Here is a 13,978-nt window from a genome sequence, read left to right as displayed (position 1 = left end):
CTTATTCTACCCTTGCTGATTATTGTTTATTTCACAATTTAACAAAGCCAGGTGTTGATTAATGTGTCACAATTGTAATTAAAATCCAGACATTAGATATCTAATTAAATTCAATCAAATTTAAATTAGAAATTATACCGGCTTTACCTTTTTCTGTAACTTTTTGAAATCGAAAGTAGATGGTCGCCGAGTCAACCTGCTGGGTTTTAAAAAACATTTCTCTTAAAATCATTTTGATAAGAGGAAATGTCATGGTAAATTTTGATATCACTTACTATCAAATGCTGTTAAAACTGTCTTTGCATCATGACAATTTGTCAAACACATCCTTTTAACTGGAGATTTAGGCAAATGTCTATGAAAGTGTAACAATACCCGGACGTTCAATTTTGGATAACAGGATTTTGATCAATAAAAGTATTTGAGCGAGGGGTTTTAAATACTGGTACACAGGGATGAGAATCAAACAGTAAATTTTCTGTTGCTTGAACTTTTATTCTTTTGGCTATATACATTTTGTTTTTACAGTTCTAACAGCTGCACTGTTTGTCATGTAAAATTCACCTGGGGAGTCTTCTTTCCAACAAAAGAAATAAAAGTGCAGGTTTAATTCTCAGTGGAGTTTTGAATTTAGACATAGTGCTTAAAGTGCCATAACTATTTAATTTTGCAAAGAAGGCTTCATGTATTATTGTTCCAAAACATTAAAAATGCATGAATAATAAGATATAGAAAAGTGAATTTTTTTTAAGACTAGCGATTTTATAACGGCAAATAAGTTTATATTATCATTAGATTTGTTAAAAGCTTCGTTATCATTAACATAATTACCGCGGTATAAAATCTCCCACTTGAACACCTCAATCTCCCACTTTGGAAAGCAAAAACTCCCACTTGGCATTCAGAAAAAGTTGGGATGTCTGGTTATGACTTAAGTATTGCTCATGAAAATTTATAAAATAAATTTATAAATATGAATTAATGCAAACTTAATGAAAGTATCACAATGAAGGCACAACGTCGTTAACATCGTTGAAATATGATCGCCATGCGCCGGGTCCATGTAAGTGACTGTTTTGGATGGGGCGTGACTCCTGAATGCATGATCGTAATCACGTCAAATTTTGCAGTGCAGTTAGTGGAAAGATTGCAAATCATGATGGTATATTTCTTATTTTGCTTCATTGAAGTGTTATTTTGATATCAAAATAAGTAATTGAACTATTTTTACACATTTCTTTATCATTAGTCTCTTCAGAAATGCACATGAAACATTACCTGACGTTCAATACCAGCTACGAAAGCAAACCAAGGTTGACTATAAAAAACTCGAATTTCGTCTAACACGAATTTGATAATTCCTATAGATATAGAATAGAATTAGTGCAAAAATCGACAGCCCTGCATTTTATGTAACTATTACCGTGAAATTAAAAGTAGCACATGTTATCAGCAGACAATCGATATGTAGTTTAAACATTTCTTCCCCACTTGATACCTCTGCAAGCGTAAACTACTGCGTATGCGCAATGCTATCTTCATGCCCCGTTAAGACAGAAAGTTGTTTTGTTAACACAGGTGAGGTATCATCATAAAACCTAACATTATACAGCCTTGTAATAAATATGTTTGCTGTAGACATGAAGAACAAATATCTAAATGATCTAGATGAAACAATTACGTGAATACCAATGAAATAAAGCGGATATTACATGTGTCCGGAAACTGGTCTTATCCGGAAACTGGTTCCAAACCAGTACACAGGGATGGTGCAATAAGTAGGAAATACATACCGTAGTTGATACATTTACATTTTGACCGATTTAATGAATGTATATACAGGAGTTTTGATGTAGCTGTTATGTTGAAATGAGTTCAAATGACCATAATGACTTGTAATATATGAGTAAACAACTTGTGGGACACGCACATGGACCAGGATAGCTGAACACTGGTAGGAAGTGTGTAAATGTTACTTTCTTTACTAAATATTCTTTTCTTTTTCCTGAAGTCTAAATGAATCCTTTACTGCACAATGTATTGTCCATTGCCTATTTAGATTCATTTCAATATTTTGTTTTTCCAAATTTTTTTACATTTTCTTTAATTATGGCGTCAACTAGCTCGACAGCAATACAAAGTTTCTTCTAAGTCTTGTTTGTTACATCTGACTCTAGGGAAGGGCCATCCACTAATGTCATTATAACTTGTTGCCCAAGCCATTTGCTTTTGATATCTATTTTATTATTAAAGGTGTTCATTCTCTTTTGTTTGTTGGCAGATTTATTTACATGTATTGTTTGTAATGTATTGCCTTATTTTTAAGCAATAAATATGATTGAATTAAACAACTTTTTAGCATCTAAATTTTTTTTTACAACAGTGACTGTTTTTAGCTCACCTAAACCGAAGGTTCAGGGTTAGCTATTAGTATAGGGTGGATTGTTCGGCATCCACATTTTATTGAAACATCTCGTCTGAAACTACTGGTCAGAATAACACCAAATTTGGTCTGTAGCATCCTGGTGAGGTCCTCTATCAAGTTTGTTCAAAGGGGGGAATTTGGCCTCATTTGGGGGATGCTAGAGCTAAAAATAGAAAAACCTTGATACAACTTCTTTTGAACCGCTTGATGGATCTTCATCAAACTTGGTCTGAAGCCTCATATAGGTCTTCTCCCAAGTTTGTTCAAATGGGGGCACTTGACCCCTTTAAGGGGCCGCTAAAGCTAAAAATATAAATACCTTTAAACAACTTCTTACCATGCACCACTTGATGGATCTTCATTAAACTTGGTCTGTGGCATCATTATATGATCCTCTCCAAAGTTTGTTCAATGGGGCACTTGACCCCTTTTAGGGGCTGCTAGAGCCAAAAATAGAAATACTTTGAATAGTCTTTTATAATTTAAAAATTAAAAAAAATATTTATTTTTTTAACTTAATACTTTGTCACAAACAAGATATCATTAGGTCAAAGTCGGCCTCAGGTAAGCAACTTGGGCCTCTTGTTTTTTTAGCTCGACTATTCTAAGAATAGTCTAGCTATTCTACTCACCATGGCGTCGGCGTCACACCTTGGTTAAAGTTTTGCATGCAAGTACATACAGCTATCATTTAGCTTTGAAACTTATTTTTTCTTTTTCTAGGTCAATTACCAACCTCACTGGCTCAAGTTCCATAACCCTGACATGTATTTTGAGCAAATTATGCCCCCCTTTTGGACTTAGAAAATCCTGGTTAAAGTTTTGCATGCAAATTACTATCTCCAAAACTAATGCAGATATTGAATTGAAACTTCACATGTGTCTCCGGGGTTATAAAACATAGCATCAAGTCCCATAACCCTGACCTGCATTTTGGCCAAATTATGCCCCCTTTTGGACTTAGAAAATCCTGGTTAACGTTTTGCGTGCAAGTACATACAGCTATTACTAAAAAGCATATAGATTTGAAACTTATTTTTTCTTTTTCTAGATCAATTACCAACCTCACTGAGTCAAGTCCCATAGCTCTGACATGTATTTTGGGCAAATTATGCCCCCTTTTGGACTTAGAAAATTCTGGTTAAAGTTTTACATGCAAGTAACTATCTCCAAAACTAATGCAGATATTGAATTGAAACTTCACATGTCTTCGGGGTTATAAAACTAGTTGATAGCGTAAAGTCCCATAACTCTGACCTGCATTTTGGCCAAACTATGCTTCCTTTGAACTTAGAAAATCCTGGTTAAAGTTTTGTGTGCAAGTACATGCAGCTATTACTTAAAGGCATATAGACTTAAAACATATCTTTTCATTTTCTAGATTACCAGCCTCACTGGATCAATCAGACTAAGTCAGAAATGTGTATCTGAATGATGTAAAGGTCACATTTGAAACAAATTCATCTGGCTTAACAGCTACATATAGATCACTAGGTCAGATCTCACACAAGAATCCACTCTAAAAACTCTAGAATCCGCTTTTTCTTACTATCATCATGTGACCTGGTCAGAATGTTTGTCTTTGCAAAACCTTTGTGGAGCTGAAACTGTGATATCTTGGGTCAGAAACTAGCTCAAAAGGTCAAGTCTCACAAAAAGCTCATAAATGCACTAGAAGCCATATTTTTTTTAATCTTCATTAAACCTTGTCAGAATGTTGTCTTTATAACGTCTAAGTCATATTTTAAACTTATATATCTGGGATCAAAAAGTAAGTCACTAGGTCATAGACTATTCTGTTAACAATCCAGAGATTGTATTTTCCTCCAGATCTAAATGAAACATGGCCAAAATCTTGGTCTGTATGAAATATACCTAAAGGGGAGATAAAGGGCCTTAACAGTGGCACCAAAGATTTCAGGAAATATGCTCCCTTTTTACTTAAAATTTGAGGTTAGACTTTTTTATGTACTTTTACATTCATTTATTCTTTAACTGACATGTTTAAACTTAATATTTGTCCTATGTCATCACCCACACAAGGTCTATATCTCAAATAGGCTCAAATATTTCATGAATGATGCATTTTTGCTTAGCTAGCATGCAATGAGCTTGACATAGCCTTATATAAATTGCTATTATGTGATTAGGTGTGAGTGTGTGTGTGCCTTATTTTATCCAGATTATAAATAACTTTGACATCCACTGAGCAATTTTATCTTTTTTCGGCAGAAATTATTATCTCAATAAAACAGGATATTGCCACAGTACACATGTCCCTATTTCAAAGGTCAATGATATGCAAAGTGATTAAATTTCATATCAGATTTTGTCTGTGCTGTAACTTTGTCATTGAGATGGTGTGTTAAAAAATGGTGGGCTCAACATTGTTGTCCTTTGGGCATCAACTTTCTAGTTACTTTGAATTTCTGATTTCTGTTTTGATTTGCTTTCTCTCTATCTCTAAAAAGAGGTTGGTTAGCGTAACCTCCCCTTTATGTTGCAAATGGTGTTAAAGGGAGGCAGGGGAAGCAACTGTGGATGGTAGACAGAAGAGGTCTGTTAGAGTAACCTCCCCTTGATGTTGCAAATGGCATCCTGGGAGGTAGGGGATGTAGAGGTCGGTTAGTGATCTCTCCTTAATTTTGCTAATGGTGTCGATGGAGGTAGGGGAAGTGACCTTGAATGGTAGAAAGAAGAGGTTGGTTAGTGTGACCTCCCCTTGATGTTGCAGATGGCATTGAGGGAGATAGGGGAAATAGCCTTGGATGGTAGAAATAAAAGAGGTCGGTTAGAGTGACCTCCTCTTAATGTTGTAAAAGTGGCAGGGGCCAGTTTTGCATCTGGCCCGGGTACGTTTTTTAAATAAAATACACAGATGCACTTTAAAGGCATTTATATTCAACTGGTTATTTGTGATGTTTATAGAACTGAGGATTCCTGCGTATGAGTAGTTATTGTGTAAAGTAATGTACTTGAATCGATTTTCCTAGCTCCGTGTAGACGGCCGGGTCTTAAGTCTTACCTGAGGTAACAGAATTCAGACGAAATGGAAACGGTCATTCATCCATCCAGATTCAGCTCCAAATAGCGGAAAAAGTAAACGGTTATGAGACACTTTTTTTCCCACCATTATTTTCGTCTGGCCACATGCTTTAAAAATATGCATGTGTTTTAGGTCAGTCATTTGCAGATGATACGGTACAGGTCGCGCAAGGTGTGCATTTTGGGCCATTTTTGCCTCAAAATTTAGTGTCCTGAAACCTGCGTTTTACTCGTTTTTATCCCAGAAGCAACAGAATCGGCAGGCTGAAAATGTCACACAATGAAGTGCTAAGTCTATGCAATACATTCGCTCAACACTTGCCTTGAATTTTTCAAAATTGGATTTTTCATGATTTTTTTCGCACTGGTATCAGGACAGATTTCTGGAATTTTCAAATTAACTGTCCCTTGCCCCCATATGGCATTGAAGGAGGAAAGGGAAGTAACTGGATGGTAAAAAGATATCAGTAAGAGTGACCTCCCCTTGATGTTGCAAGTGGCGCTGCAGGAAGTTACTTTGGATAGTAGAAAAGAGGTCGGCTAGAGTGACCTCCCCTTGATGTTGCAAATGGCGTCAGGGGAAGTAACTTGATGGTTTGAAAAAATAGGTCGGTTTGTGACTTCCCCTGTATTTTGCAAATGGCATTGAGAGAGGTAGGAGAAGTAATTTTGGATGGTAAAAAATATGTAGGTTAGAGTGATCTCCCCTTTATAATACAATTAGCATCAAGGGAGAATGGGGAAGTAACTGGACGTTAAAGAGGTAGGTAAGAGTGACCTTCCCTTGATGTTGCAAATGGCGTCGAGGGAGGTAGGGGAAGCAAATCTGGATGATAGAAATAAAAGAGGTCGGCTAGTGACCTCCCCTTGATGTTGAAAATGGCGCCAGGAGAAGTAGGCGAACTTTGGATGGAAGAAAAAAGAGGTTGGCTAGTGACCTCCCCTTGATGTTGCAAATGGCTTCAGGGGAAATAGGGGAAGTAACTTTGGATGGTAAAGTGACCTCCGCTTTATTTTGCTAATGGCATTAAGAGGCTAGGTAAAGTAGCTTTTTGTTGTATAAAGGGTCGACTTCGGTAACCTTCCTGTTTGCGAATGGCGTCAATGGGGTGGTGATCGAAAGAGGAACAAGAGCACCGCCTTGCGGGTGCTGACGCTCATCTGATTTTTTTTTTGTACAATAGAATTATTGTCCTACCCATGATTTTCTAAGTCCAAAAAGGGCCATAATTCTTGTAAAAAGCAGGATGGAGTTATGTTTCTTGATGTACGTAGTCAGCTTATGATGGTGAACAACTGTTGCAAGTTTCAATGCAATAGCTTGAATAGTTTAGGAGAAAAGCTGACCTAAACATAAAACTTAACCAATAAATCTGATATTTTCTAAGTCCGAAAGGGGCCATAAGTCTTGCAAAAAGCAGGACAGAGTTATGTTTCTTGCTGTACATGGTCAGCTTATGATGGTGAACAAGTGTTGCAAGTTTTAAAGCAATAGCTTTGATAATTTAGGAGAAAAGCTGACTGAAACATATTACTCAACCAAGAAAACTGATTTTCTAAGTCCAAAGGGGCAATAATTCTTGAAAAAAGCAGGATGGAGTTATGTTTCTTGATGTACAGGGTCAGCTTATGATGGTGAACAAGTGTTGCAAGTGTCAAAGCAATAGCTTTGATAGTTTAAGAGAAAAAGTTGACCTAAACATAAAACTTAACCAAGAAATCTGATATTTTCTAAGTCCAAAAGGGGCCATAAATCTTGCAAAAAGCAGGATGGAGTTATGTTTCTTGCTGTACAGGGTCAGCTTATGATGGTGAACAAGTGCTGCAAGTTTTAAAGCAATAGCTTTGATAGTTTAGGAGAAAAACTGACCTAAACATAAAACTTAACCAAGAAAACTAATTTTCTAAGTCCAAAAGGGGCAATAATTCTTGCAAAAAGCAGGATGGAGTTATGTTTCTTGATGTACAGGGTCAGCTTATGATGGTGAACAAGTGTTGCAAGTTTCAAAGCAATAGCTTTGATAGTTTAGGAGAAAAGTTGACCTAAACATAAAACTTAACCAAGAAATCTGATATTTTCTAAGTATAAAAGGGGCCATAAATCTTGCAAAAAGCAGGATGGAGCTAATATGTTTCTTGCTGTACAGGGTCAGCTTATGATGGTTGTAATATATATCGTCATTGTAATATATATGTATTAATTTATTGAGATGGCTTATTGACACACAAACAGAACAAGACCCGAAGGATGGTTTATATATTTAATATGTGTGTTGCATCCAAAGTATAAACTCACACTCTCTCTATAGAAATATGTATATATCTTACATACAGAAACAATAATGGAATATGATATCATAGGCGGAGCTTAATCTATCTTGTAGACTTGCTTACTACATCCTCCTTTACCTTTAGATTAGATCTCATCAATAATCAGAAAACATAAATTTGTTTAAAATAATCAAAGTTCAAATATATACTCAAAACATGAAAATTCTGTTCTAATGAAATAAGCTAGTTAGCAAGTCTATTATCATAAATTTCTCCTCTTTTTTTCAGCAAAGTTCATTAACCCTTGTTATCAACATAATCAGTTTATAGAGCATCTGCTTTAGCTAAGTACTTTTACAATGTCGCTGTAAATTGAAATATCCTGGGAAAGTCCTCGGAATGTTCCGTCGTTATCTAACAGTTTCGTGTTTTATCTCAAAACCCTAAAATGAGTACAGTCAACTGTTATTTTTATCAAAATTATAAATTAAGTTTTGAGTTCTACCGCCCAAGAATTAATTATAATGTAATTGTGAAACAGACAAGTAATAATTCCCAAGAGTAACATAATATTTTCACACACTGATCATTTGTCCAAAGAATAATAAATCCAGCAAGCGAATATAAAATGACTACACTGCTATGGTAGCAAATAGGGCATTATTATGGCCCACACAACACTTAGGTGACTTATCCTGTGCACTGAAACATGTGAAATTATGTCACTGATTAATCCAATCATTCATTGACAAAACGTCTAGGCGGTCGTCGTTTCCTTTGCGACCTTTGACGTGGTGCAAATACAGTATCTGCAGGTTTCGTCTGCGCCGGCTCATGACCACCTTGAACTACCCTGAACTTTGACACGTCCCGTGTAATTTCCTTTCCTCTGTGCCTGATTGTTAGCATTGAACCTTTCCTAGCAATGACAATGCCAGGTGTAGGGTCAAACATTGTCTCAAATTTGTTACGTTGTTCCCGTTTTAGTAACACACGGTCTCCAATTTTCAATGCACTTGGCTGTGCTCTTCTGTTTTTGTCCGCATAAAGTTTGTTTTTCGATTTTGACAGACTGTCCCTGTCGCGAACATCTGTGTCTTGCTTTTCAAATGTCATTGATGGTAATTTCGTTTTTACTTTCCGATTGTACATTAATTCACTAGGAGCTTTTTGTGTTGAAGATTGTGGCGAATTGCGAAAATTCATTAGATATCTATTCAACGCTCTCTTATAATCTTGACCTGATGCTATTGCGGTTTTAATTGATTTTTGCAATGGTGCCATGAATCGCTCGACTATTGCATTTCCTTGTGGGTGCAATGGAGTAATTCGTTTATGTTTAAATCCCGACTTATCAGCATATTCTCTGAAAGTACGACTCTGAAATGGAGGTCCATTGTCCGTTCTCAATACGTCTGGATATCCAAATATCGAAAATATTGATTCCAAACGCGGTATGACAGTTTCTGCGGATGTTGACCTGACTCGCTCAACTATTGGAAAACGACTATAATCGCATATTACCACTAATAACAGGTACCCGTCCGGGAATGGTCCACAAAAGTCACAACTGACTTCAGAAAACACATCTCGTGGCAGAGGTGTTGGTTTTATCGGATCTGGAGTACATCCTGGTGATGCAGCTTGGCACACAATGCATGATTTGCATGCTTCTTCAACCATTTTATCCATATGCGGGAACCAACAATATTCCCGAAGTAATCCTTTGCACTTTGATTGGCCTTGATGACCCTCGTGCGAAAGTAACACTGTTTGTTTTTGCAAAGTTTCTGGTATACAAAGCTGTGTACCCCGTAACAACACATATCCTTCATCGGTATATGCAACTGCAAGTTCTTGATTCTTGTTTAAATTTTCGTATAAACGAAAACTTTCATCGGATTGGCATTTCTGATTTTTCCAGTCATTTGTTTCTTTTGCATTCTTGACACAACTTAATACACAGTCTGATTTAGTAGCTTTTGCTACGTCTGATAGCTTCAATGCATCTGGCAAAGTGTTATCAGTGATAAAACTGATATATTGTTCGGCTACTGTGTTGGTCGCGTGTCTCGCGTGCGGATGTCTGGAAGATAATCTGAGATCATTAAACTACCTGGTCTATAAATCGTCTGGAAATCATACGTTAACAACTTCAAACGCCAACGTTCTAATCTTGGTGACTGTATATTCTTTACGTTGTTGAAAATTGATTGAAGTGCAGCGTGATCCGTTATCAATTTGAATTGCTTGCCGAATAAGTACAAATGAAAATGTTGAATCATGATAACAGCACTTAAAGCTTCTCTCTCTGTTTGCGAATAGCGCGCTTGTACTGAATTGTAAGCTTTGCTTCCATACGACACTATTTTTCCTTTCTGAATAAGTATTCCTGAACAGCCTACTGGGCTGCCGTCTACCCAGAGTTCAGTTTCTTTCCTCGGGTCAAAATACGTCATGACTTTGTCACTAGTCAATGCCTCTTTTAGTGAAGTGAACGATTTTTCCTGATCGTCATTCCATTCGAATTTTACATCCTGATGAGTAAGTCGTCGTAATGGTTCCGTTAGGACTGAATAGCCATCTATGAACTTAGACAAATAGTTTGTGAGACCAAGAAATGAACGGATTTCGGATACAGATTTTGGTCTGTCCATGTTTTTTACTGCATCTACCTTGTCAGGATCAGGTGAAATTCCCGATTCCGTAAACACGTATCCGTAGAATTTGATTTTTGATTGTCCAAACGAACATTTTTTCTTGTTCAGTGTCAGGTTCCGTTCTTGAAGACGCTGAAGTAATGCTCGCAGATTGATATCATGTTCTTCACGCGTTTTGCCGTAGCATACGATATCGTCAGCAATGTTTAACACGCCTGTCAGACCTTGAAGTGCTTGACGAAGCTCATTTTGGAACAGAATCGGTGCTGCTGACACTCCAAAATTTAAACGTTTATATCGAAAAAGTCCAACATGTGTCTGAAACGTTGTCATTGCACGTGATGACTCATCCAGTTCAATTTGATGGAATGCTTTGTACAGATCGAGACGTGAAAACACTTTTGCGCCGTTCAACGTTAAGATTATATCATCCACCGTCGGACTAACATTTTTCTCTGTTTTAATTGCGGTGTTGGCTTTCCTCATATCTATGCACACCCTTACTTCTCTCGGTGAATTTGGTTTTGGGGCAGCTACCAGGTTCGATACCCATGGTGTTGGTACACCTTCCACTTTTTCAATAACATCCATATCCTCCAAACTTTTAAGTTCCTGCTCAACTTGCTCACGCACATGAAATGGCACTCTCCTAGGAGGCTGAGCTACTGGCACAACACTTTCATCAATGTGAAACTTAACTTTTCTGTCTTTCAGACATCCTAACCCAGTGAAAACTTGCGAATATTCCTCAATAAGTCCTTCATACTCGTCTTTGGTTTGAACAGATTGTGTCTGCGGTAAAATCCCAAGCTCTGCTGACAGCTCATAACTAATCAATGATTCTTTATTACCCGTAACGATATGAAAATCTCTGGTCACGAATTTTGAGTCCGACTCAACAAGCAAAGAACATTTACCTTGGAATGGCAGTGGAGACTTCTGTCCAAATGCGAACGCTTTCGTGGTCGCTTTCTTGATTTCCGGTGATTTTTTCATTTTCTTAAGGACAATTTCACTGACAATATTGATCGATGACCCGCTATCAACCAAAACATTCACATCTACACCATTTAATTTTATTCTTTTCTTTGGCACCTTCTTTCTATCTAACATGAATCCCAATAGCACATCACATTCATCCGAATTGCAATCCGTCGCGTATTCCTCTGTTAAAATTTCTAAATCCGGTTGTTCATCCTCGATCAATGTCACCTGCTTCTTACGTTTTCTACAAACAGATATATAATGGTTCTTCTTGTGGCAATAATTACATTCTGCTCCAAGCGCGGGGCAACGTGATATATGTGGATATTTTCCTCCACAGTTACGACATTTCTTGCTAGTTTGTTGAGGACTGATTCGCCTTCCCGACGACAAGCCTGCTTGCGGTAAACCTTGATATGAACTAGAACGTTGTTGCGAACGTTGTGGTACGAATCCCTTTGATTTCCGACTAAAATATGGATTGCTTTTTACACGCACTACCTGCTGACTACTAGTGTCCTTTGACATACTTGTTGCTTGAGTCTTCGAAATTTCCATTGTTCTCATCATTGTAAGTAAGTCATTAAGTGATTTTTCTGAATCTTGCAAACATCGCATTCTCATTTTTTGCGAAATAACACCCTGTATGATTTGGCTTTTTATTTCTGACTCAGTGTCCGAAAATTCACAGTTTTTAGCTTTTTGTCGTAATCTAGTCACATATTGGTCAATCGTTTCACCGTGCAACTGTTTAATATTCCTGAATTCGAAAATTTCAAACTGAGTGTTTTTTCTAGGTTTGAAGTAGTTTGTAAGTCCAGCTTTTGTTTCATCGTAATTTTCACTCTCTCCATGTAGATTTAACGTATCATAAATGTCATATACATCATCTCCAGCATAGTGCAGTAACAGTGCCTTTTTCCTTTTCCTTGTATTTATACCTAGCCCAACAAATAAATTCTCCAGTTTATCTACATATTTGTCCCACCGAACACCTAGGGAATTTTCGTCAGCGTAAACATCAAATTTGGGAAACGCAGGTAAATTTTCCATTGTCACAAAATCACTTAATCCTCAGTTTTAAAATAATCCGATCTTCGTCGCCATTGTAATATATATCGTCATTGTAATATATATGTATTAATTTATTGAGATGGCTTATTGACACACAAACAGAACAAGACCCGAAGGATGGTTTATATATTTAATATGTGTGTTGCATCCAAAGTATAAACTCACACTCTCTCTATAGAAATATGTATATATCTTACATACAGAAACAATAATGGAATATGATATCATAGGCGGAGCTTAATCTATCTTGTAGACTTGCTTACTACAATGGTGAACAAGTGTTGCAAGTTTCAAAGCAATAGCTTTGATAGTTTAGGAGAAAAGCTGACCTAAACATAAAACTTAACCAGGCAACGCCGACGCCGATCAAGTGATGACAATAACATCATTTTTTTTTAAAAAATCAGATGAGCTAAAAAACTAGATGGGGAAAAAGAGATCACTTATGGTATCCTCACTTTATTTTGCAAATGGCGTCTAGGAAGAAATGAGAACTTTGGATAGAAGAAAACAGTCGGTTTTTTGGTAACCTTGCCTTAAGTTTGTAAATGGTGTTAGTGAGGTAAGGTCATCTTCAGAAGAGGCCAATTTCCCCTTCATGTTGACAAGGAAGGAGGAATAACTTTGGCAGACTCCAATACAGTGTTACTTCCCCTTATCGGTACAATAGACTAAATTCCTGCCTGGAGGTTGTAAGTTTGGATGACGAAGTACGAGTTGGTTATAGTAACTTATTTTACGAATATCGTCGTAGAAGAGAAAGTACATGCTGACCAAACAGAAGATGGCTATGGTAATCCCCATTTATTTTGCAAATTGCATTCTATAAATTTTGTAAATGGCATAAAGGTGAGAGGGCAGGGGTAACTGCAAGTCGATAAGGATACTCTTATTTGTATTTTGCGTATTACAAGAAAGTGCGACCAACTGAACACACCTGCATTTTACAAATGCTATGAAGGAAGTTAATTCACATTTAATGTCGACATCAATACTCAATGTAATTTTTAGACCTTTTATTTTCAAATAAATAAACAACACAACAGTATGGCGTTTTATTCATTTTCAAGCTACAATAAATAGCATACATAAACACAAACGACATTGTAAAGTATAATCATAGCGTTAAAGTTCTGAAATTTAATACATGAAAAAAAAATTAATTGATCTATGCTCTCACCTCAACTGTGAAAAAATGGCAAGCTTACGAATATAATTAAAGTTCTGACATTTAGAAGGAAAAACATACATAACTATACTATATCTAACAACAATGGCTAAAAATAAGACGAATCAACCTAGGACAGAAATCAGTGTCCCTAAGTTTATTCACCTTATTTTTTAGCCGTTTTCCTTAAAATATTGATGCTTGTTATCTATTTCTGCTGTAGAATGATATATTTGTTTGTTTCAGAACTTAAATCTGACGTTCCCGAATAAAAGATAATTCAGTATTACGGCTTATGTTGTATTGTTTTATATCTTGTTGTGTTAAATAATTATTCAACCGCGCAGACAT

General features: G+C 36.6%; 1 protein-coding gene across 1 annotated transcript; it reads right to left on the bottom strand.

The window, feature by feature from the left end:
* Nucleotides 1-8,479: 8,479 nt before the first annotated feature.
* On the bottom strand, nucleotides 8,480-9,424 carry LOC123565283 (uncharacterized protein K02A2.6-like). Its single transcript, XM_045359151.2, has one exon. The coding sequence runs from the start codon at nucleotides 9,422-9,424 to the stop codon at nucleotides 8,480-8,482; it is 945 nt and encodes a 314-aa protein (XP_045215086.2).
* Between the last annotated feature and the right edge of the window lie 4,554 nt (nucleotides 9,425-13,978).

Source organism: Mercenaria mercenaria, chromosome 1 (assembly GCF_021730395.1).
Source record: "Mercenaria mercenaria strain notata chromosome 1, MADL_Memer_1, whole genome shotgun sequence".
Taxonomy (NCBI): domain Eukaryota; kingdom Metazoa; phylum Mollusca; class Bivalvia; order Venerida; family Veneridae; genus Mercenaria; species Mercenaria mercenaria.
Note: the sequence above shows the minus strand (reverse complement) of the source record. Positions and strands in the feature narration are given on the sequence as shown.

Bases quoted from the DNA above. Each gene is read 5' to 3' on its own strand.
- LOC123565283 (XM_045359151.2), bottom strand. From the start codon at position 9,424: ATGGTTGAAGAAGCATGCAAATCATGCATTGTGTGCCAAGCTGCATCA.